The 23,530-nt window shown below is 38.4% G+C and overlaps 1 protein-coding gene across 2 annotated transcripts; it reads left to right on the top strand.

Annotated features, from left to right (window-relative positions):
* The first annotated feature begins 20,103 nt into the window (after nt 1-20,103).
* On the top strand, nt 20,104-23,275 carry LOC127971732 (myelin transcription factor 1). 2 transcript variants are annotated; one of them, XM_052574956.1, is made up of 4 exons: nt 20,104-20,718; nt 20,758-20,791; nt 21,742-21,876; nt 22,399-23,275. In XM_052574956.1, exons 1-4 carry the CDS (start codon nt 20,308-20,310, stop codon nt 22,674-22,676), a joined length of 858 nt encoding a protein of 285 aa, XP_052430916.1. In that variant the 5' UTR covers nt 20,104-20,307; the 3' UTR covers nt 22,677-23,275. The 2 variants fall into 2 exon arrangements, with proteins under 2 accessions (XP_052430916.1, XP_052430915.1); XM_052574955.1 differs by having other exon boundaries at nt 20,105-20,791.
* Nucleotides 23,276-23,530: the final 255 nt, after the last annotated feature.

Genomic DNA, 23,530 nt, shown 5'->3' with positions numbered 1-23,530 from the left:
ATGTAGTGAGTGTAGTGGTGCTTATGTGATGTCGTTCTGGGACGGGGTGTATGAGGCTGGGAGGGAAAAATCACAGTATACTCACTAAAAAAAATTCAAATAGTTATAGAATAGAATAGAAAAAATGTGCAATTAGTGACTAGTTTCTAAAATAATTACTAGTAACTAATGGAATAGTCACTAGTAACAAAAAATTAAGTACTAGTATGTAATCAATTGTTACTAGTAAAACGGGGATAGTTACTAGTAGCTAATAAATAAGTACTAGTAGTTTTTAAATAGTGACTAGTATGTTTTAAGGAATAAATGTTTAAATGGCTTTCTATAAAGGTATAATATCACAGATTGGGATGATACACCTCCTGTGCATTTCATTAGTACTCCGTTACTGTCCACCACTGGCAGTTACTACTACAAAAGTAGAGGGTGTAAGTATACCCTGATAGAATTTAACATACAAGTTTTACTTTATATGTGGATATAAGTGTCACCGTAAAAATGTCACCTGCCTATTTTGTTACTGTGGCGAGTGGGGCGGGGCCGAGAGGCGTGGGAACGAGGAGTGAGGCCAGGTGTAGTGATTGGAGATGAGCTACACCTGAGCCCCACCGCTAGTATCGAGTCCCACGTAGGAGATGGAAGGATATAAAACTGGAGCGACGACCGTGAAGGACGAGAGAGGACCAGGCCTGGGACATTATTTTATGTTTGCTTTTTATTTGTGCGCGTCAGTCGCCGTGAGGGGCTGACGCGCTGTTTTGTATTTATTTTGAATATTAAAATTATGTTTTGATTGTGCGCCGGTTCCCGCCTCCTTCTTCCCGACGACTATGGAGTTTGTATCGTTACAGTGGTGCCGAAGCCCGGGAGAAGGAGGGACGCGCTGCTGAAGATCCCTCGCCGCTGTGGTGAATCCGCGGTGCCCTCGAGCAGGCGAGGTATGTGCCGCCAGGGACGCTCGAGGCGGTGGGCTGGAGCGAGTTGCCGGGGACGGGCGAGCTCGCTGCCGACCGCCCACGACAAGGAGGGGCGGCTGCCGTCCGTGAGGGAGCGGAGGAGTCGGCGCCGTTCGCCAGGGGGCCGGAGCCTGCCGCCTCCGTGACGGAATCCGGAGGGGCAGGGAACGGGGGACTCCTGCCGCTGCCCAAAATCGGAGGAGCCGTCGCCGTCCATCGGGCGGCGGAGGAGTGTCGCGCCGTCCGCCGAGGGCCGTCCAGTGCCACCGCCAGGCACCGCGGAGGAGATCACCCAGCTGGTGGAGGGCCGAGCAGCAGTGCGTCTGGGAACCGGATTTTTTTTTTTTTTTTTTTTTTTTTTTCCTCTCTCCCCTCTCTCGTCCTTGTCGCTCCTCCTTCCATCTCCTTTTCTCTCGCCTCGTCTGTCCTACCCCCAGGTTCCTGCAGGTCCCCGTGAGCGGTCCCCCCCGGAGGGAAGGGGGGGGGGGGGGGGAGTAGAGCGCAGTCTCGAGGGTACCCCCCGGCCTGCGAGGGGCGATGGGGGTATGTGGCGAGTGGGGCGGGGCCGAGAGGCGTGGGAACGAGGAGTGAGGCCAGGTGTAGTGATTGGAGATGAGCTACACCTGAGCCCCACCGCTAGTATCGAGTCCCACGTAGGAGATGGAAGGATATAAAACTGGAGCGACGACCGTGAAGGACGAGAGAGGACCAGGCCTGGGACGTTATTTTAATGTGTGTGCTTTTTATTTATGCGCACCAGTCGGCCGTGAGGGGCTGGTGCGCCGTTTTGTATTTATTTTGGATATTAAAATGATTTTGATTGTGCGCCGGTTCCCGCCTCCTTCTTCCCAATGAATAGGAAGTTTAAATATCGTTACAGTTACTATTAATAAATAATTTTACTGTCATTGTATCCATATTAGACATTATTCACAGAGTTGTTTTATAAAGAAAAAATATTTATTTTGCTTTTGTACAGGAAGAATAATAAGAGACAATTTCAATTTCAATTTCAATTTATTTGTATAGCACATTTATACATAACTTCATTGCCCAAAGTGCTTCACATTGTGAAAATAAAAACAAAGTGGACATACAAATTTTAAAATACAGAATTAAACAAGAACTAGTTAAAAAGCCAAGCTAAACAGATAAGTCTTCAGCTGAGACCTAAAGACCTCCACTGATGGAGCTTGTCGAATATAAAGAGGGAGATTGTTCCACAGTTTTGGGCCTGCTACTGAGAAAGCACAATCACCTTTTGACTTCTTTTTGGACTGAGGAGTAACTAGCAATAGTTGATTTGGCGATCTTAAAGACCTAACTGAAATGTAGGGCTCTATAAGATTGGAAATATAGTTAGGAGACAAATTATGTAAAGCTTTAAAAACAACCAGTAAAATCTTGAAATCAATCCTAAACTTGAGTGGTAACCAGTGAAGAGAACGCAGCACCGGAGTGATGTGCTCTCTTTTTTTGGTGCCCGTCAGAAGTCTAGCTGCAGCATTCTGTACAAGCTGCAGACGTGACAGTTGTCGGTGGCTGATCCCTACATAGAGGGAGTTACAGTAGTCCAGTCGCGAAGAAATAAATGCATGAACAACGGTCTCCAAATCCTTAAAACTAAGAAAAGGTTTAAGCTTAGCAATAATTTTAAGATGATAAAAACTACTTCTTACAAGTGAATTAATCTGTTTATCAAAGCTAAGCGATGAGTCAATAATGACCCCAAGATTTCTCACATTATCCTTCACAGTCATCTCCAAAGAAGCAAGAATACTGACTACACACTCTTTAAAATGTGATGGCCCAAATATTATGATTTCAGATTTTCTTTCATTAAGCTGAAGAAAATTATTAGAGAGCCAAATTTTAATTTCATTCAGACAGAGTAACAAAGATTGCAAAGACTGTTCATCTCCAACTTTGAGGGGAAAATAAATCTGGGTGTCATCTGCGTACATATGGTACGAGATGTCATAACGACGACAGATCAATCCCAAGGGGCGCATATACAGAGAAAACAATATAGGACTTAAAATAGAGCCCTGAGGTAGACCGTATTTTAAAGGAACCACAGAAGAAGAGACATTTGCAAAATTAACAGAGAATGTTCTATCCTTAAGGTATGAATGGAACCATTTCAGAGCAGTACCCCTAAACCCAACCTCGCACTCCAGCCTTTTTAAAAGAATTGAATGATCCACAGTGACAAATGCGGCACTGAGATCTAACATAATTAAAACCACAGCCCTCCCAGAGTCAGATGCTAAAAACAAATCATTCAAAACTTTTATCAGAGCAGTCTCTGTGCTGTGACCAGCTCTGAAACCAGATTGAAATTCGTCTAAAAGAGCATTAGTAGATAAAAAAGGAGAAATTTGTGATAAAACAACCTTTTCTATGACTTTAGATAGGAACGGTAGTTTAGAAATGGGACGGAAGTTAATCAATTCTGTAGCTGCTAGGCTTGGTTTTTTAAGTAAAGGAGAAACCAATGCATGTTTAAGAAGAGATGGAACAGAACCATTAGATAGAGAGCTGTTCACAATTGACTGTATCCTAGGGCCCATAGTTTTGAACCCAGCTTTTAGAAACTGTGGAGGAATGGCATCCAGTGAAGTGGGTGATGATTTTATATGCTTGACTAAATTTGCAAGAAATGGAAGGGAGACATGATCAAAAGAGTCAAATATGTAAGAACTTAACATGGGGACTTCCAGAACAATACTGCAGGGAACGATATCTTTTTAATATGTTCAATCTTACTTACAAAAAAGTTCAAGAAATCCTCACAAGTATATAAAGTGGAATCTAACAAATGTGCTATCGGTGGATTTAGTACAATGTTTATTGTGCTAAACAAAACTTTTGGGCAATGGACCGTTCTGTTAATTAGGTCTGAAAAGTATTTTGTTCTTGCAGCTTTTGATATGTTTGACTTTGACTTTTGAGACACATAAATTGTGTAAACAAAGTAAGTCCAGCTTTGCAAATCTCCACAGAAGAGCCTGTCACGACATATTGCCACGTTTAGGCCTACTAGCTCTTAGAAAAATCACTGTGGGTTGAGAACAATAATGTAGCATAAAAACATCTTGCCACATTTAGGACTACTTGCTCTTATAAAACTACTGTGAGGTGGGAACAATTTTCTAGCTCTTAAAACTCCAGAGCTAAGAACATCAAGGCAACGTAAAAAACATGAATTCTCAATATCGAAAGAATGTATAACATGAGATAACACAAGGATTGGTGGCAAGCAGAAAAGCAGCATTTACTCTTCCCGTGCCAGCTCTCTCATGACATTTACTACACCAGAAAGGCCAGTGACTTTGTGAATGTTGATGGAAAAATCATCTGCTCGACACTTCAAACACATTGAGGAATTCTGAAGCCACACAGTAATACAGGATCTGCATACGACCAAGCTTCCACAGCATGCTGCAAATACTGGATCTTCCATGATCGACAGGAGGATGAAGGCTGAGGCGGGAGATAGTTAGCTCAGCCCCATTCACCAGTAACAGCGTATTATCAGTGTTTTCCAGTTGTCTCCCGACAAAAGTTTATAAAACTATCCTGTGTAAAATGATAACTACAGAGGCGGGTGTTGGTGGTGATCCTCAGCTCTCCATCAAGGTGGCTCTTCACAAAATTAATCCACCTCTTGTTGATATGATCGTTGTTCTGAAATTTAATGGAATTTAAATCTGTTTTGTAAGTGATCGCATCCAGGTAATACGCATGTCTGTGATGAAGGCATAGCTAGCTAGCAAATTGTAGACTGAAGTTAATAATACTCACAGTAAATCTTGATTGAGCAGCCAACTGATAGGGGAGGGGGCAGCCTCAGGGGCTCCAGTGCGTCATTGATTCCCCGTTTTAGCCCCACCAAAAAAATCCTAAACACAGCAATGGTGAAAAACTGTTTAGTGGTCTAACTCCACAATTCAGTACTTCACAGTTCACAGTCTTTGTAATATGTTTTAGCAATACATTTCTAAAAAAAATTTTTTTGAATTGCCTTTACAGGGACTTTAAGGAATGGCTCTGTTTTTATGGACTGGTTTCCTTAATCTCAATTGCCTATACAAAGAACACCAGGAGCAGGACACTTAAGCTTTTAAATGACCACTACATCATAAATTCCACCAAACAACAACATGTTTGTCAGGATGAATACATAGTGTTTTGTCTTCCTAAGGACAAGACTTACCTCTGCAAACCAGACAAGTGAATGTATCCCTAACATTCCTGGACTGTTCATCAGTCAATACCAATGTTGTGTTCCTGTTTCGATGGACCACGTCAGAGAGTCCCTGAATGGCAGTTGTCACTGCAGACAAACCCTGAGCAGCCAGGACAAGCTCCTCGATCTTCTCGAACACACTGTTCAGTCCACCCTCGTCATCTCTGCGTCTGTGAAAGAGAAACGTCACATGTATATATTAAATTAGAAACTGTTCATGTATGCAAATGATGTGACATGCCATTACATTCAGATTGATTATGGACACTGAAATGATTGCTTTTGTGCCAATCAAATATTGCATAAAGTGTCCATTGACTGAAGGTGTCCAATTGTAGGAAATATAGTTGTATCAAAGAAAGAAAAGACAAGATAAACATGGCAGTGTTTCTGGACAGACTGACGGAGAAATGTGCCATTATTTTAGGTGCTTTCATGTAGTCTCTTTGAATATGTTGTATCAGACTAGCTCTGCTCTTTAATTCAGGCCATGCTTAGCCTTTTACAGTGCCTGATGTCAGGAGGAAAAACTGAGGGGGTGTGACTTACGAGATTCTTTGCCTCTTTTGTTGCACAGCTTGGAAATTAACCTCTGGTACAGCCATGATTTTTCGTTAGTTCTGCTTCCAATAAAAGGTGCCTAATTGAGTATAAAAAATACACTATGTATGAATAAAAGCTCACTCTTGAAGACGGACATGTGAATGCATATTCATTTAGTTTTTATCTGAAATGGCAAAGGTTTGACATAGTTTATGGCTCCAGTTTAAAATGGGAGACTTTATAAATGTTGACGTGACAATTAATAGCCCAATATATTTGCCACTTAGCTGTGAAGCAACTTAAAAGTTCATGCTATTGTCACAGTACATTTTCAAGAGACAGGGTTACATAAACTATCATTTGAGATGGTAAATAAAATTGTTCAAATGAAGCACCTCTTGTTCCTTCTGAGTCCAATATTTCCACTCCATTGTGGTCTGTCAGGATGAGTTGTTCATTGCTTCCTAAGGCTTCTTTTACTTTGGCAATCATGGATGGGACACTGGCCTCCTGCTCAGTAAATCTTACAACCACCATTCTGCTGTTCACAAGCTTTCCAATCTGTACCTCTCCCAGAGTGTCCTGGAATTCAGAACAACTAATTTTAGGTTCATTTAAAAATTTTGAACATACAAGAGAACATTTATATTTATATTCTATTGACAAGGGCATGGAAATTGAAAAAAAAAAGTGCCTTACCTTGTAAACTATTTCAGAGACTGAGCCCTGGGTGGCACTGAGGGGCTTGCTGAACTAGCCAACCTGGAGAAGCAAAACTGGTCACTCGTGGAAGGATTAGTTAGTGGCCCCGCAGCAATGTTAACACCTGCATCCGGCACAGCCCCGGCCCCGTGTACTTCGTAATGGGCCTTGTCCCTGAGGTCGAATGAACTGAAGTGGCCCTCTGCTCCAGGGAAAACTGCCAAATTGGTTTTGTCAGTGAGGTACAGGCTCTGGCTGTTTACCTAAAAAGAAGTAAGATTTAGGCAAAATCCTGATGATGGAATTCAATAACCGTATCCACTATTGTTAGGTGCATAAATCCAGTACTACTATCGGTTGCTAGTTTATTAGGTAACGTAAGCTAAAATAAATGTAATCAATCAATCAATCAATCAATCACCTTTATTTATATAGTGCTTTAAACAAAATACATTGCGCCAAAGCACTGAACAACATTCATTTGGAAAACAGTGTCTCAATAATGCAAAATGATAGTTAAAGGCAGTTCATCATTGAATTCAGTTATGTCATCTCTGTTCAGTTGAAATAGTGTCTGTTTTTATTTGCAATCAAGTCAATGATATAGTTTGTTTACCAAGCGTGCAGAACAACCACCCAATAAAGCATTACAATAGTCTAACCTTGAAGTCATAAATGCATGGATTAACATTTCTGCATTTGACATTGAGAGCATAGGCCGTAATTTAGATATATTTTTGAGATGGAAAAATGCAGTTTTACAAATGCTAGAAACGTGGCTATCTAAGGAAAGATTGCGATCAAGTAGCACACCTAGGTTCCTAACTGATGACGAAGAATTGACAGAGCAACCATCAAGCCTTAGACAGTGTTCTAGGTTATTACAAGTAGAGTTTTTAGGCCCTATGATTAACACCTCTGTTTTTTCTGAATTTAGCAGTAAGAAATTACTCGTCATCCAATTTTTTATATCGACTATGCATTCCATTAGTTTTTCAAATTGGTGTGTTTCACCGGGCTGCGAGGAAATATAGAGCTGCTTATCATCAGCACAACAGTGAAAGCTAACACCATGTTTCCTGATGATATCTCCCAAGGGTAACATATAAAGCGTGAAGAGTAGCGGCCCTAGTACTGAGCCTTGAGGTACTCCATACTGCACTTGTGATCGATATGATACATCTTCATTCACTGCTACGAACTGATGGCGGTCATATAAGTACGATTTAAACCATGCTAATGCACTTCCACTGATGCCAACAAAGTATTCAAGTCTATGCAAAAGAATGTTGTGGTCAATTGTGTCAAACGCAGCACTAAGATCCAATAAAACTAATAGAGAGATACACCCACGATCAGATGATAAGAGCAGGTCATTTGTAACTCTAAGGAGAGCAGTCTCAGTACTATGATACGGTCTAAATCCTGACTGGAAATCCTCACATATACCATTTTTCTCTAAGAAGGAACATAATTGTGAGGATACCACCTTTTCTAGTATCTTGGACAGAAAAGGGAGATTCGAGATTGGTCTATAATGAACTAGTTCTCTGGGGTCAAGTTGTGGCTTTTTTATGAGAGACTTAATAACAGCCAGTTTGAAGGTTTTGGGGACATATCCTAATGACAGTGAGGAATTAATAATAGTCAGAAGAGGACCTATGACTTCTGGAAGCACCTCTTTTAAGAGCTTAGATGGTATAGGGTCTAACATACATGTTGTAAGTTTAGATGATTTAACAAGTTTATACAATTCTTCCTCTCCTATAGTAGAGAATGAGTGGAACTGTTCCTCAGGGGGTCTATAGCGCACTGTCTGATGTGATACTGTAGCTGACGGCTGAATGGTTGCAATTTTATCTCTAATAGTATCGATTTTAGAAGTAAAGTAGTTCATAAAGTCATTACTGCTGTGGTGTTGGGAAATGTCAACACTTGTTGAGGCTTTATTTTTCGTTAATTTAGCCACTGTATTGAATAAATACCTGGGGTTATGTTTGTTTTCTTCTAAAAGAGAAGAAAAGTAATCAGATCTAGCAGTTTTTAATGCTTTTCTGTAGGATATGCTACTTTCCCGCCAAGCAATACGAAATACCTCTAGTTTTGTTTTCCTCCAGCTGCGCTCCATTTTTCGGGCTGCTCTCTTTAGGGTGCGAGTATGCTCATTATACCATGGTTTCAAACTGTTTTCCTTAACCTTTCTTAAGCGTAAAGGAGCAACTGTATTTAAAGTGCTAGAAAAGAGAGAGTCCATAGTTTCTGTTACATCATCAAGTTGTTCTGAGGTTTTGGATATGCTAAGGAATTCGGATACATCAGGAAGATAACTTAAAAAGCAGTCTTTTGTGGTAGAAGTGATGGTTCTTCGATACTTGTAACAAAAAGTAGAATTTACACTTTTGGCTATATGAAGTTTACACAGAACTAAATAATGATCTGAGATATCATCACTTGGCTGAATAATTTCAACACTATCAACATCAATTCCATGTGACAGTATTAAATCTAGAGTATGATTTCGACAATGAGTAGGTCCTGAAACGTGTTGTCTAACACCAATAGAGTTCAGAATGTCTATAAATGCTGATTTCAATGCATCTTTTTCGTTATCGACATGGATATTAAAATCACCAACTATTAAGACTTTATCTGCAGCCAGAACTAACTCGGATGTAAAATCACCAAACTCTTTAATAAAGTCTGTATGGTGCCCTGGTGGCCTGTATACAGTAGCCAGTACAAACATAACAGGGGATTTATCATTAACATTGGTTTCTCTGGATAATGTTATATGAAGCACCATTACTTCAAACGAGTTATACTTGAAGCCTGCCCTCTGAGAAATCCTGAAAACGTTATTATAAATTGAAGCAACTCCTCCCCCTTTGCCTTTTAGACGTGGCTCGTGTTTATAACAATAATATTGGGGGGTGGACTCATTTAAAATAATGTATTCGTCAGGTTTTAGCCAGGTTTCTGTCAAGCAGAGAACATCTATATTATGATCAGTTATCATATTATTTACAAAAAGTGTTTTCGTAGAAATGGATCTGATATTCAATAAGCCAATCTTTATCATTTGTTTATCCATATTGCATTTGTTTTTTATTTGTTGAACCTCAATTAAATTGTTAACTTTAACTTGGTTTGGACGTTTTTTGTATTTTCTAGTTCGTGGAACAGACACAGTCTCTATAGTGTGATATCTAGGTGAAAGAGTCTCTATGTGCTGAGAATTAACTGACCTCTGTGACGGGAGGCAGCTAGCAGACGGTCGGTTTAGCCAGTCTGTCTGCTTCCTGACCTGGGCCCCAGTTAGTCAAGATCCAACACAACAGTCCTGCAAAAAAAAAAAAGCATGTACAGTTATTATAATGCAAAAGTTATAAGTCATAAAGTTATAAATTTTTGTTGAAACTGTTTTAGAGAGGCATTCCATCAAGTGTATGATCGTTTTAGAGGATGGAGCTTATGGTGCTATTGAACTGTATTGCCTCAAAGGGTAACTAAACCCTAAAACAACTTTTTTTAGTTAATGATCTTTAAGACTGGTGCTTTATTAATGATGTTCATTGATTCAAGTAATTTTTTTTGACATTTGGGTATAAAGTGTTTTAATTCTACAATGTATGGGGTAAAAACGTCTGAGTGCTGCCCTCTTCAGGTTGAACGGTGGCTACTGCAGTTGTGGTGCCCTGTGTCATAAGAGGGTACCAGCTAACCATGCCCTTGCCTACAGAGACAAGCATTTTACAATGCCAGTAGGTCAGGCTCTGACTAAAGGTTTAGTTACAGAATACTGAAAGTTACAGGTGATACAGAAACACCTAACTTAACTTAGGCCCTGTTTACACGAAAACGCTCACAGATGAAAACGGAATTTTATCAGATGTGCCTTTCGTTTAGGCGGAGACGGAGACGGCGATCCCCCTCCCCCTCCCCCACCCCCCACTTTTGCGTTTTCTCTTCAGTTTGTTTCTGTGTAAACATAGCCTTATATGTCATTGAGCCTATCGCAATTGACATGATTACGGGTATAGAAATGCCTCTCTGTACAACGCAATAATTCAACATCATCACTAACTAACACCTATGGCTGCCAACTAAGTTAAGTGCCACAGTTATTTAACAGTTCCATAGATATCATATAATAAAGGCCTTATATGGATATCTATGAACAGTTCACCCAATGTCACACATAATTCTAGCAAACTAGCATTCGTTAACTTTAGTTAGGTAGTCAACATTACGTATCTTTGGGAGATAAACTGTGTGAGACTAATAAGCAACATTCGATTGCCATACCTGAAATATTTTAAAAATCTTTTCCACCGTCATGTCCTCCTCTCTCAGCGTCATTCTTTTAGGCGTCACTGAAAAGCACAAACGATGGATCCATAATGTAGAAATGAGTGACACTGCTTCGTAAGCTTGTTACCTGTTCCACGCGGCTGGAGATTATTCACTGCGCATGCACAAAACAGAATTGTTGGCACCGTGGGAAATGGGAAAACAAATAAAGAAAAATGAAGACAACGTAAATTTGATCCATTATTTCATTTTGGTTTCCTTGTTTATTATATTTCCTGTTTCGAGCTGAAAGCAATGAAATAAACGCCAGTTTTTCATATTTGGTTCATACAGAAAAACAAAATATTGATTCGTTATTTCGTTTTTGGTTTGCCAGATTAAATGGAATACTTGAATGATCAGATGATACACGGACCTAAATTCTACTTCTTGTTACAAGTATGGAAGAACCGTCACTTCCACCACAAAAGACTGCTTTTTAAGTTATCTTCCTGATTAATCCAAATTCCTTAGCATATCCAAAACCTCAGAACAACTTGACGATGTAACAGAAACTATTGACTCTCTCTTTTCTTGCACTTTAAATACAGTTGCTCCTTTACGCTTAAGGAAGGTTAAGGAAAACAGTTTGACACCATGGTATAATGAGCATACTCGCACCCTAAAGAGAGCAGCCCGAAAAATGGAGCGCAGCTGGAGGAAAACAAAACTAGAGGTATTTCATATTGCTTGGCAGGAAAGTAACCTATCCTACAGAAAAGCATTAAAAACTGCTAGATCCGATTACTTTTCTTCTCTTTTAGAAGAAAACAAACATAACCGCAGGTATTTATTCAATACAGTGGCTAAATTAACAAACAAGATTGGATGCAATCATTGTCTCTTAAAGTGACCGCGCCTAATTTAGCTACTAGCTGCTGTAATGTTAATCCCAGAAAACGAAATAAAGAAAATCACTCCCTTCTCTCAACTGAATTACTTTGTAGTTTTAACAAGAATTAGTGCATAGTCAAAACAACAATTATTCAGACACTTATTGTGTTTTTTTCTTCTTTTTTCTTTTTTTTTCTTTTATTACTAGTACGTGCAGAACACTATAATGAATTTATGTGAGTATAGCAAAATTAAGTGAATTGTGGCATATTATACCAAAAAAAAACTTCCATAAAGTGGATTAGTGAAATTGATACAAAAAATTAATAAATAAATATTTTTTGGGACCAAAGACCACACTTTGACCTCACCATGTTTTGCTTTTGTGTTTTTTTTCTTTTCCAGAATTCCTAATGCAACCTTTTAACACCACAGACTGAACAAAATTAATAATTGCTTGGTAATTGGTCAACAAAGTATTGACAGTTGTCTGAAGTATCTGTTTGATTGTAATCCATTACATATCTTTCTATCAAAGTTATCTGATATTAGGATGATATTAAGATTAATTTGTTCTGACAGTCTAACTCTGAGTTCCTGTCAGATTTTATTACCATTTTCTAAACTAGAGCAAATAAATTGTGACACTTACAAATATGAAAAAAACTTAAACACTGTGTAAATAGCACAAACAAATAAACAGAACAAAGATACAAATGAAACACTTTCAAACAGGGGCCACTGGTACAACCTGCACAGGGGCCCTGCTAACCCCAGCTACAGCCCTGACCTTAGCTAAAGGGATAGTTCACCCAAAAATGAAAATCCAAACCTGGAATAGCTTGAGGGAGAGTGAATGATCACAGAATATTTGGTTGAACAATCGTTTAATTAAGTATTATCTTGCATACTCTAATATACTTTGGCCCAGTTTCACAGGTCTTAGACTAAGCCAGGATTAGGCCATAGTTCAATTAGGACATTTAAGTATTTTTTTCTGAATGTACTTAAAAAAAAATGAATGAATAAATAATCATTACAAATAAACATTGCATCTTGAGACAAAACAAAGGCTTACAAACAAACAAAACAAACAAACACTTATTTTATTTATGATCAATAAATAATTATTTCAGTTGAAACAGTTTAGACTTACCTTTTAGTCTAGGATTCGGCTTACTTTTCATTTTCAAAATAATCAGAGCTGGACTATAAGTAGGTACATCTGTTAAGTATTATACAATTGTGAAATACTAAGTTGTTATTTTTTTTCTCTTACATGTTAGCAACTATGGAGTCAAAACAAAGCCACATATACTTGCAAAAGATCAAAGTATAATTTGCAAAATAAAATAAAGTTTTGCAAACAAAAATTAAAGCACTGAGAAATAATAAATATGCTTTTAGCAAACAAAAATTAAGAATTGCAAAAGAAAATTAAATATTGTGAGAAAAAAAGTTTTGCAAAACATAAATGAAATGGTGCATATGTGGCCCATATGTGTTTTGATGATAAAATATTAACAAATTGTTGCTAACTTTATCAAAGGCTGAATCTGAAGGACTCAAACCTGTCATAAAAAGCAATGGTCAGCTGTCCAATAATCTATTTTGGATTAATTTTTTTTTTATTCGCAGTTTCATTTCTGCAAACCTGTCTACATATGATCACCGTGGTAAAGACAATATACTATATAAAATCGTACATTTGTAAGATATCATATCAGTCAGCATTTGAACTGCTGTGTGTGTGTGTGTGTGTGTGTTGTAGTTTTTCATGTGTATCATTACACCATTTAAGTAAGCTAAGCTAATTCCTTCATACAACTTCATAGTTGTTATTCACAACTTAAGACGCAAATTCAATTCAATTCAATTCAATTTTATTTGCATAGCGCTTTTTACAATACGAATCGTTACAAAGCAACTTTACAGAAAATTTTGTTTCTACAATATTTAGTAGTAGCTTATAAGTGGTGACTGTCAGTTTGTTCACCTATGACAGGATTTTTAGAAAAAAATATACAAGACGTAGTCAGCTAGACGATGAACATTATTAATATTATTAATAATTAATAATTATTATATGATGCAGTCACACTTGTAGCAATATTTGTTAGTTCTGTTGTTGATTCAGGGTTAGCATCATCTGAGGTCCTCTGATGGTCAGCATCATCTTTTCTCAGGTGTTCTGGATCCAGACTGGAGCTTGTGTAAATCCTAGTTACCACGGGATGAAGATCCCAGCAGAAACAGAGAAACACATAGAGACATCATTAGCATAGCTGCTGATCCAACAGAGTTAAATTAATTAGTGTAACCCAAGCTAAAGAATAAGAGCTACAATTTAAGAGATACATTGTTTGAATGCTTGGCGAAAGAGATGCGTTTTTAATCTAGATTTAAACAGAGAGAGTGTGTCTGAACCCCGAACATTATCAGGAAGGCTATTCCAGAGTTTGGGAGCCAAATGAGAGAAAGCTCTACCTCCTTTAGTGGACTTTGCTATCCTAGGAACTACCAAAAGTCCAGCGTTTTGTGACCTTAGGGAGCTTGATGGGTTGTAGCGTGGTAGAAGGCTAGTTAGGTACACAGGAGCTAAACCATTTAGGGCCTTATAGGTAAGTAATGATAATTTGTAACTGATACGGAACTTAATAGGTAGCCAGTGCAGAGACTGTAAAATTGGGGTAATATGATCATATTTTCTTGACCTCGTAAGGACTCTAGCTGCTGCATTTTGGACTACCTGTAGCTTGTTTATTGACGATGCAGGACAACCACCTAGAAGTGCATTACAATAGTCCAGTCTAGAGGTCATGAATGCATGAACTAGCTTTTCTGCATCAGAAACAGATAACATGTTTCGTAGCTTGGCAATGTTTCTAAGATGGAAGAATGCAGTTTTTGTAACATGGGAAATATGATTTTAAAAAGACAAGTTGCTGTCTAATATGACACCCAGATTTCTGACTGTAGAGGAAGTAACACTACATCCGTCTAGTTGCAGATTGTAATCTACAAGATTCTGTGTAGTGTTTTTTGGTCCAATAATTAATATCTCTGTCTTATCCGAATTTAATTGGAGAAAATTATTGGTCATCCAATCTTTTACATTTTTAACACACTCTGTTAGCTTAGATAATTGAGAAGTTTCATCTGGTCTCATTGAGATATATAGCTGAGTATCATCAGCATAACAGTGGAAGCTAATTCCGTATTTTCTAATAATATTACCAAGGGGCAACATGTATATTGAAAATAGAAGGGGACCTAGGACGGATCCTTGTGGCACTCCATATTTTACTGGTGATAAATGAGATGACTCCCCATTTAAATAAACAAAATTGTAGCGATCGGACAGGTAAGATCTAAACCATCTTAGAGCCTTAGAGATCTATGGTGTCGAATGCAACACTAAGAACAAGTAAAACTAGAAATGAGATGCAGCCTTGATCTGACGCAAGAAGCAGGTAATTTGTAATTTTAACAAGTGCAGTTTCAAATCAGTGTGATTCCCCTGGCCTCGGTCGTGGCTAAATTGAGGTATGGATGAAACATTCCTACCATCTCCTCCACTGTGAAATAAAACATAAAAACAGTAATGAGCAGTTCTCCACCTGTCCTTTCAGGATACAGCTCTCCACAGAGTTGCTATGCGACAGATCGCTGATGGGAACCCTGCTGCGACATTAGGAAATCCTGACTTCACTTTGGGACACAGCTGAAATGTGGAAAAAGTGAAACGCTGTGAATACTTTCTGGATGCAATATCATGTCAGTGCTGTTCTGTCAGTCTGCTCATCAGGTGGCTCGGTGAAGCAGGTGTTTCAGTTTGTGACTCCCTCAGAAGGGCACTTGACAGAAGTGGTTGTTTGGTGTTTTTCCTCTGCTCTCCTCTGTCTCCGCCTGCAGCTTTAGCAGTGAAAGTGCAGAATAGACATGATAATACACAGCCACCAAAGATTGGTGTGATCTCTAACTTGGAGAACCTCTTCTGTATCATCAACACAAGGAAGACACAAGTGTAATCAAATAGATTTTATTAACAAAAGATAGAGAAGAGTAATCAACAAATACTAAATGAATACCATAAATAAAATGGGAATAAAGTGCAAGAGATTATGTTGGGTGTTGCAATGTCAGAGCTACATTATCTGAAAAGATAAACTGTTGGTACTATGAAAGAAATAAGGTGAAGAACCCTATTATGCAGTGTTGTAGTCGAGACCAGCTCATTCGAGTCAAGAGTCAAGATTGAGACCAGAGAGACGAGACCTAAAGAAATCTTCAAAGAGTATGTAAAATGTTTGGTGGAAACAATAAAGTTGGTACCATACTCAAACAGTATATAAAATATAACATGGCATGCACACTGTATTTTATTTACTTGATATAGGTTTAAAATATATGATCAGTTAATGGTAAAAAGGCCACATATCACAGAATCTTTCTTTTTTAGAGTCTTAATGCACATAAACTCTTTGTGGCTAAACTGAATAATAGATGACGTTTTAAAAAGTTAATGTGTTAAGTTCATGAGACATCCTGACCTGAGTTACGCTAACATCTCACGTCACAAGAAAATCATCAATTATTGAACGTGTCAATCATACATTAATTTAAATAAATATTAACACACAGTAATAATCATGAAATATTTTTATTGGGACTTGAGTGGACTCAGAAATAAGTCAGATTCCTAAAATATTCAAGTCTGAGTCAATACCGAATCAAAATGCACACAAGTCCATGACAAGACCAAGACCTATTAAAATACGGTCTCGAGACCGAGTTCAAGACTGAGTCTGAGTCTCCAGTACTCAAAACTGCTATTATGCATCAAACAAATACATGAAAGATTTGTTATAAAATGCAATACACTATATAATATCTAATGTAAATTAGAAAAAATCATATACTGATAATAACTAACATTGCCAAGGTGTCCGGAAGGGGTTTGGATAAGTGATATTTACATTCTCTGTGGACGAGTGAGCAGTCCGGTAGCGGTGACTTCATCCCATCCACTGGTTGTGCTGGTAGCAATGCAGTGGGGAAAGGAGCAGGAATACATTTCAACAGCCTTGAACATGAAGCGCTGGTGGATGGTGAACTCCTGGAGCACCAAAGGGTCCTAACGTCTGGAACACGCAGATGTGGCCCTGGAGTAGGTGCAAAAGGTCCTTAGCCTGGAACACGCAAGCAAAGGTACGAAGGAATGAAGGTTTCCACTCCGGAGCTTAACCTTGTTGCAGATATCTGTGTGTTTTCTGCCTCTCTGGGCTAGAGACTCAGAACTTGATTGATCCACTTTGTCTCTCTGGAGACTCAGGAAATGCTGCATCTGTTGTTGTCTCACTGGATCGAATACTTTTTTTTGGTAAACATAGGTGATTGTACATCAAAGAACTATGACATTATTATATGGTGTTCCACAAGGATCAATTCTAGGCCCAGTTTTATTTTAATTATACAGGTGCTGGTCATATAATTAGAATATCATCAAAAAGTTGAAAAAAAAAGCACTAATTCCATTCAAAAAGTGAAACTTGTATATTATATTCATTCATTACACACAGATTGATATATTTCAAATGTTTATTTATTTTAATTTTAATGATTATAACTGACAACTAAGGAAAATCCCAAATTCAGTATTGCAAAAAAAAAATAGAATATAAATTAAGACCAATACAAAGAAAGGATTTTTAGAAATCTTGGCCAACTAAAAAATATAAAAATGAAAAGTATGATGAAGTACAGCACTCAATACTTAGTTGTGGCTCTTTTGTCTGAATGACTGCAGCAATGCGGCGTGGCATGGAGTGGATCAGTCTGTGGCACTCCTCAGGTGTTATGAGAGACCAGGTGTCTCTGATAGTGGCCTTCAGCTCTTCTGCATTCTTGGGTCTGGCATATCACATCTTCCTCTTCACAATACACTAGAGATTTTCTATGGGGTTAAGGTCAGGTGAGTTTGCTGGCAAATTAAGAACAGTGATACCATGGTCCTTAAATCAGGTACTGGAAGCATTGGCATTGTGTGCAGGTGCAGAGTCCTGTTGGAAAATGAGATCTGCATCTCCATAAAGTTGGTCAGCAGCTATGTGCTTCCTCTAGGCAGCATCATTCAGAAATGTGACATGAATCGTCATCTTTATGCAGATGACATTTAGTTATATAATTTGGGTGAGCCCAGAGACACTGTTGTAATAGACAGATTGTCAAACTCTCTGTGTAGTATTTTAAAATGGATGAATGCAAAGTTTCTAAAACTGAATGAAGATAAAACTGAAATTCTTATTGAGGGAAAGAAACATGAGAGGGAGGGGATAGAGCTGGTCAGGGTTCCTTAGCATTACAATTAACAAAGAGGTAAAATACCTGGGTGTTATTTTTGATTGTGATTTGAGTTTCAATCAAGAAACACTTGTTTCTATCATCTGAGAAACACTACCAGGATTCTTCATTTTTTATCTTTTAATGATGCTAAGAAACAAATCCATGCATTTATCTTCTCTCGACCTGATTACTGTAATGCTGTGTATACTTGCTTTACAAAAGTTTACACTTGATACAGAATGCAGCAGCCAGAGTATTAATGAATTTAAAGAAGCAAGAACACATTACACCGGTTTTAATCATATTGATTACCAGTTCATCAAAGGATTGATTTTAAGAATCTTTTATTAGTCAATAAAGCATTGCATAGTCTGGCACCATCTTACATTTCTGAGTGTTTGTGTAAATCTCTTCCTAACAGAATGATCCTCTAGCATGGGTCTTTTCAATCTTAATTGGTCTGATGGTGTCACTGATAGACATTATGCTCAACAAATCTGGGAAAATCTACCAAAGAAGTGAGTCCACTAGGATTCATATTTTATTGTATCTTTTGTGCCTTATATAAATATATACATTTGTTTAATTGTAGAAGCATTTTGTGCTTTATTTCATATTGATATTGTATTTTACTTTTTTTTTTCTTGTGAAGCACTTAGTTGAATTTTATGTATGAAGAGTGCTACATAAATTATGTTATGTTCATGATAGTCCATGATGTGTATTAATTTAATCTTACCTAAAGTGTCACATCATTCACAATGCTTCACTGAATGAGCAGTTCATGGCAAAAGCAACAACAACAACAACAAAACAGGTGCTGATTAGTGTATACAACAATATTGTAATGCTTTACTTTTAGCTTTGGTCAGCACTGTAATGCACTATTTTTCATAAAAAGTGACCAAGTAACATAAATAGTTACTTTTTACGGAGTAACACAATATGGTTATGCATTACTTTTGATATCCTAATGATTTTTGGCATACTTAAGAGAAATGTATAATTGTTACTCATACAATGTATTTATTATTATAATATTTATTTGTACATATGCACAGAAAAATGGATGAAAGAACCAGAACCTGGCCAATTAATTCTATTGCTTACGGAAAATAACCATGGTGTAACTACAAATAAAAACCAAGAAAACATGGTAACTGTAGATAATCCATGGTAACCATACATTTTCTGCTAATTGATTCAACATAAATGTAAATGTTAAATAAAACAATTCACATAGGCCTAATAAAACATAATTAAATCTTAAAGTGCAATTAACTGACTTCACTGAGAAACGAGGTCAGCTCGAGTTTATTATAAAGAGAGTAGATCAGAAAATGAAGAAATGAAGAAGTTTTCATTGAACCCAAATGAATGAACGCAAAAGTAACCAATACAGATGAAGGCCAAAAGTAATGCTTTTCCCCCCCAAAAGAATACAGCCTTGCACTTCCTTGACATAACTATTTATTATGCTATTAAGCATAACAGTTATGAGCATTTTCCCCTCTTTTATTCTTAATAATGCTTGAACAACATAATAAAAGTGCCAAGGGTATGTGTGTGTCATATATATATATATATATATATATATATATATATATATATATATATATATATATATATATATATAAGGAAAAGCCTGTACCAATTAATGTAAAGGTTTTTCCCCCCTCTTTGTACCAGTACTTTGTAATGGTGCTTTTAAATACACCAAAAAAAAAAAAAAAAAAAAAAAAAAAAAAATAAGAGGTGAATTTGCAACGATGAATATCATATTTAACAAGTCTAATCATTGATATACTTGTATAAGTATTGTATAATTGTCTAAGCTGCATTAGCAAACTTCTTGTCATATAGTTCAGAGCCACATCTTTACATTTTCATGTAGAAAAGGAAAGTTGGACAGCTCTTTGTCATTTCTAAATGTATAAATCTCAAACAATAAGCTCTTTGTATATTGATAATGGCAGAAAATATGAGGTCATGCTTCTGTTTGTGTGTGTCGGATTATAGACGCGTCACGTGAGCATTATGATCCGATTGCTATCAGAGAGGCGGGGCCTAGCATCGACTGACAGCCTCCCTGACCAAAGACACTGCGACCCAACAGCGCTCGACCAATCAGAGCGGGGGTGACAGCAGCCAGGGGGCGGGATACAGCGTTGTGATTGGCTGAAGCGCGCTCCTCGCAGCCATCTTTCCGTCCCTTCCTTTCCTTTCCTGAAATCCGAATCGAACGAATGTTGTTAGTCAGAATTCAGTTTCTTATTCTGAATTCCTCTCCACTGTAACGGATCATTCCCGTGTATCCAGACAGAGATGTCCCGCGGTCGGAGGAGCACGCACTTCTGGAGCGAGGAGGAGACGGACCTGCTCCTGCAGACTCTGAAGCAGATGAACATCGACCGCTACACCGACGGACGCAAGCACCGCAACAGCCTGATCTTCCGCAAGGTGTGCGCGAGGCACCGGGAGGCGGGGTTCGCGCGCTCCTGCGACCAGGTCAAGCATCGCTGGAAGACCCTCAAGGCCATCTACTACAAGGCCAAGAGACAGTGCAGCGGCTCCAGCTTCAGGCACTTCGACACGATGGAGGAGATCTTCGGACACAGGCCTCTGGTGCTCCACATGACCCCCGACAGCGGGGACGAGCAGAGACACGAGCACGCGCTCCCCGACAGCAGGGACGAACAGAGACACGGGCGCGCGCCCCACGACAGCAGGGACGAGCAGAGACACGGGCGCGCGCCCCACGACAGCAGGGACGAGGAGGAGGAAGAGGAAGAAGATGAGGAAGAGGAGGGTGAGTGACGTCACACATCTGAAGAGGGTCAAAACAGAAACGCCTTCTTGTCTCAGGACAGGGACTACTTTAACTAAAGTTACCTTTTTCTTTGTTTGTTTTTGTTTGAATAAAAGTGACGAGACTAAATCTACTGTAGTTACATGTAACGGAATTACGTCATTTAATAGCAAAATAAATGTAACTGTAATCTGTAACAGTTACTGAGAAAATACATTACAGTTAACTATTACAAAGGGAGTTACATCCGAATATTTCCACATACACACACAGATTTGATTGCAGATTGCTCTAAAATATGAGATATGTTTCAGGAGTTTAGGACACATAACATCTGTTAAATGTGTAAAGATGAAGTGTGATTAAAAGTGTTTACTGTCATAGCTATACAAAGACTTGATTTCAGAACAGTTTCATAGTTAATAAACCATGTCTTGTTATGGTTTTAAATCTGTATTAAACCTCAGAATGATCTGAAAATTCAAATATGTGCTAAAGTATCATATTTATTTTAATAATCTTAATTAAAGTGAAGAATGCTCATGTTTATATGTTTAAAACTGTTGAAAACATTTGTTAGAAATGTAGAAAAGTAATTAAATATAATCAGTTAATAAATGAATTATTAGGTATTATTAATGATGATGGCATTATTAAGTATTGATTATATTTTAAATACAGTGTAACTTGTCACCTGTAACAGTCCCACAGCAATCTCCCCAGCGCTGGATGTTACATCTGACACACATATAGATCCTGTTTCAGCTTTACTTCTTTATTGGTATATAAGTGGTTCAATAAAGAAATAATAAGTAAGCGTACATATGCAACCAGTTGAAAGAGTTTTTGATCTTCAGTTCATGTGTAACACAGTAATGATCAGTGTCCTCCTCAGAAGCATCAGTGTGTGGTTGAATTCTGATGGAGGTGTGTGTGTGTGTGTGTCTCAGATGATGTGCTGGAGGAGGTGGAGGGGGGGGTTCAGGAGCTCCAGTCAGTGAAGATGGAGGACGAGCCGCTGGTCCTCACACAAGCATCACACGAGAGCTCCAGCACGTCCACAGAGAGCCCCAGCGCCGCTCCAGGTCTGACACACACCACATCAGCATCAGTCACAAAGCGTTAGAGTTTATCTGAGGATAGATCATAAACCGCCAAGCATTAGGCCTACAATTAACTGAAGATGGATGGCAGGTAATATGCAGCTTTGTGTGTGTGTATCTGATTCACACAAGTTCACACCTGCAGCGCTTCTGTGAACAGAGAAAACTTAATAAAACCTGAAAAAAACGTGTAGGCTATATAATATTTTAACATCCAGATAATTGTGAATACGGAAACATTTGTGCAGAATGAGAGAGGCGCAGGCTTTAGTTTCGCTTTTAAATTAATTAGCTTTGACTTTCAACTTTAGAGGATTTGTCGTGGAGAGAAGGGAACCAAAGTAGCCCAACTGTGTTTGTAACATCTGTAAATATCATGAGATGCACATGATCCTCACAACGGCAGTGTTGGTGAAAGTGTTTGACGCTGACGGTGTGACTGTGTGCTGTCGTCTCTGTACCGTGGTCATGTGATCGCTGATAGCAGCCGTGTTGTGTCCTCAGGTGTACTGAAGCGCAGACGCTCGTGTTGTGCCGGGCTGCACAGTCAGTATCAGGGCTTTCTGGAGAGACTGCAGCAGACGCAGAACGCCTGGCTGGAGCAGCAGCTGGAGCAGAGTCACGTCCGAGAGGAGCGTCTGGTGACCCAGGTGCTGGCCGAACACACACGCTCCATGGAGGCGTTGGTCAACCAGCTGTTCGCAGGCCTGAGGAGCCTCCTGCCCCCGTCCTGTCCCCATCCCCAGACATCAGCCCTGCAGAGCAGCACTCCTGAATCCTGAATCACACACACCAGACTCACACTCTTCATCCTGACCCTTTCTCAGAGAACATATTCAGTAGTCCTGGACTGATATGGTAAAGGTAGTGATAACTAGAGATGGGCTTATCGATCCTAAAATATCACAATATAGCGATATTGATGCAAATATTGGAAGTATCGATTTTCAAATGTATTTTATTTACCAGTTACTTTGTTTCGGTTTAACTACAGTATTTGTAGATTTCCACTACAGTAAATTATACAGCTCTATAGTAAACCTTTTTCAACCGTGTGTAACAGGGATGGGGTGATAAGGACAAATATATCACGATAATTTCTGGTATTTATTGTGATTTAATGATATCAGTGATGATAATTCAGGGCATTATATGCATCCATGACAAAAATAACAAAACAATCCTGTTTCTTTAGAGAAAAGTATTATCTTTTCTATTTTTACCAAAACAATGGTGTTGTTATGGAGTACACACATAATGTAATTAGGATAGAGTATTGTTATAATTTTATCGATTCTGGTTGAGAATCCGCATATCGATTACAATTCTTTACTGTTCCCAGTTTCAATTCCAGTTTGATTAAATAATGCTATCAAACATTTATCCTGTCTCTCTTTTTTGCAAACCTTTTATTGGCTACATAAAAACTAGACTCTTTAAGAGCTGATTGTACTTCTCTCATGATTCTAAAGGAAGAAACATTAGACAACTAAACAAAATCACATGTAACTTATGAATAAATTATTCAATGATTCACTTAAGATGTACCTGTTTCATTACTAGATTCAAAGACATTTTGACAGCCCCTTTTCATTAACTACTGGCCTAACAACGTAATCGGCAAATCTTCATTTGA

This window comes from Carassius gibelio, chromosome B14 (assembly GCF_023724105.1).
Source record: "Carassius gibelio isolate Cgi1373 ecotype wild population from Czech Republic chromosome B14, carGib1.2-hapl.c, whole genome shotgun sequence".
NCBI lineage: Eukaryota > Metazoa > Chordata > Actinopteri > Cypriniformes > Cyprinidae > Carassius > Carassius gibelio.
The sequence above is the reverse complement of the archived record's forward strand: the minus strand, read 5'-3'. Positions and strand labels throughout refer to the sequence as shown.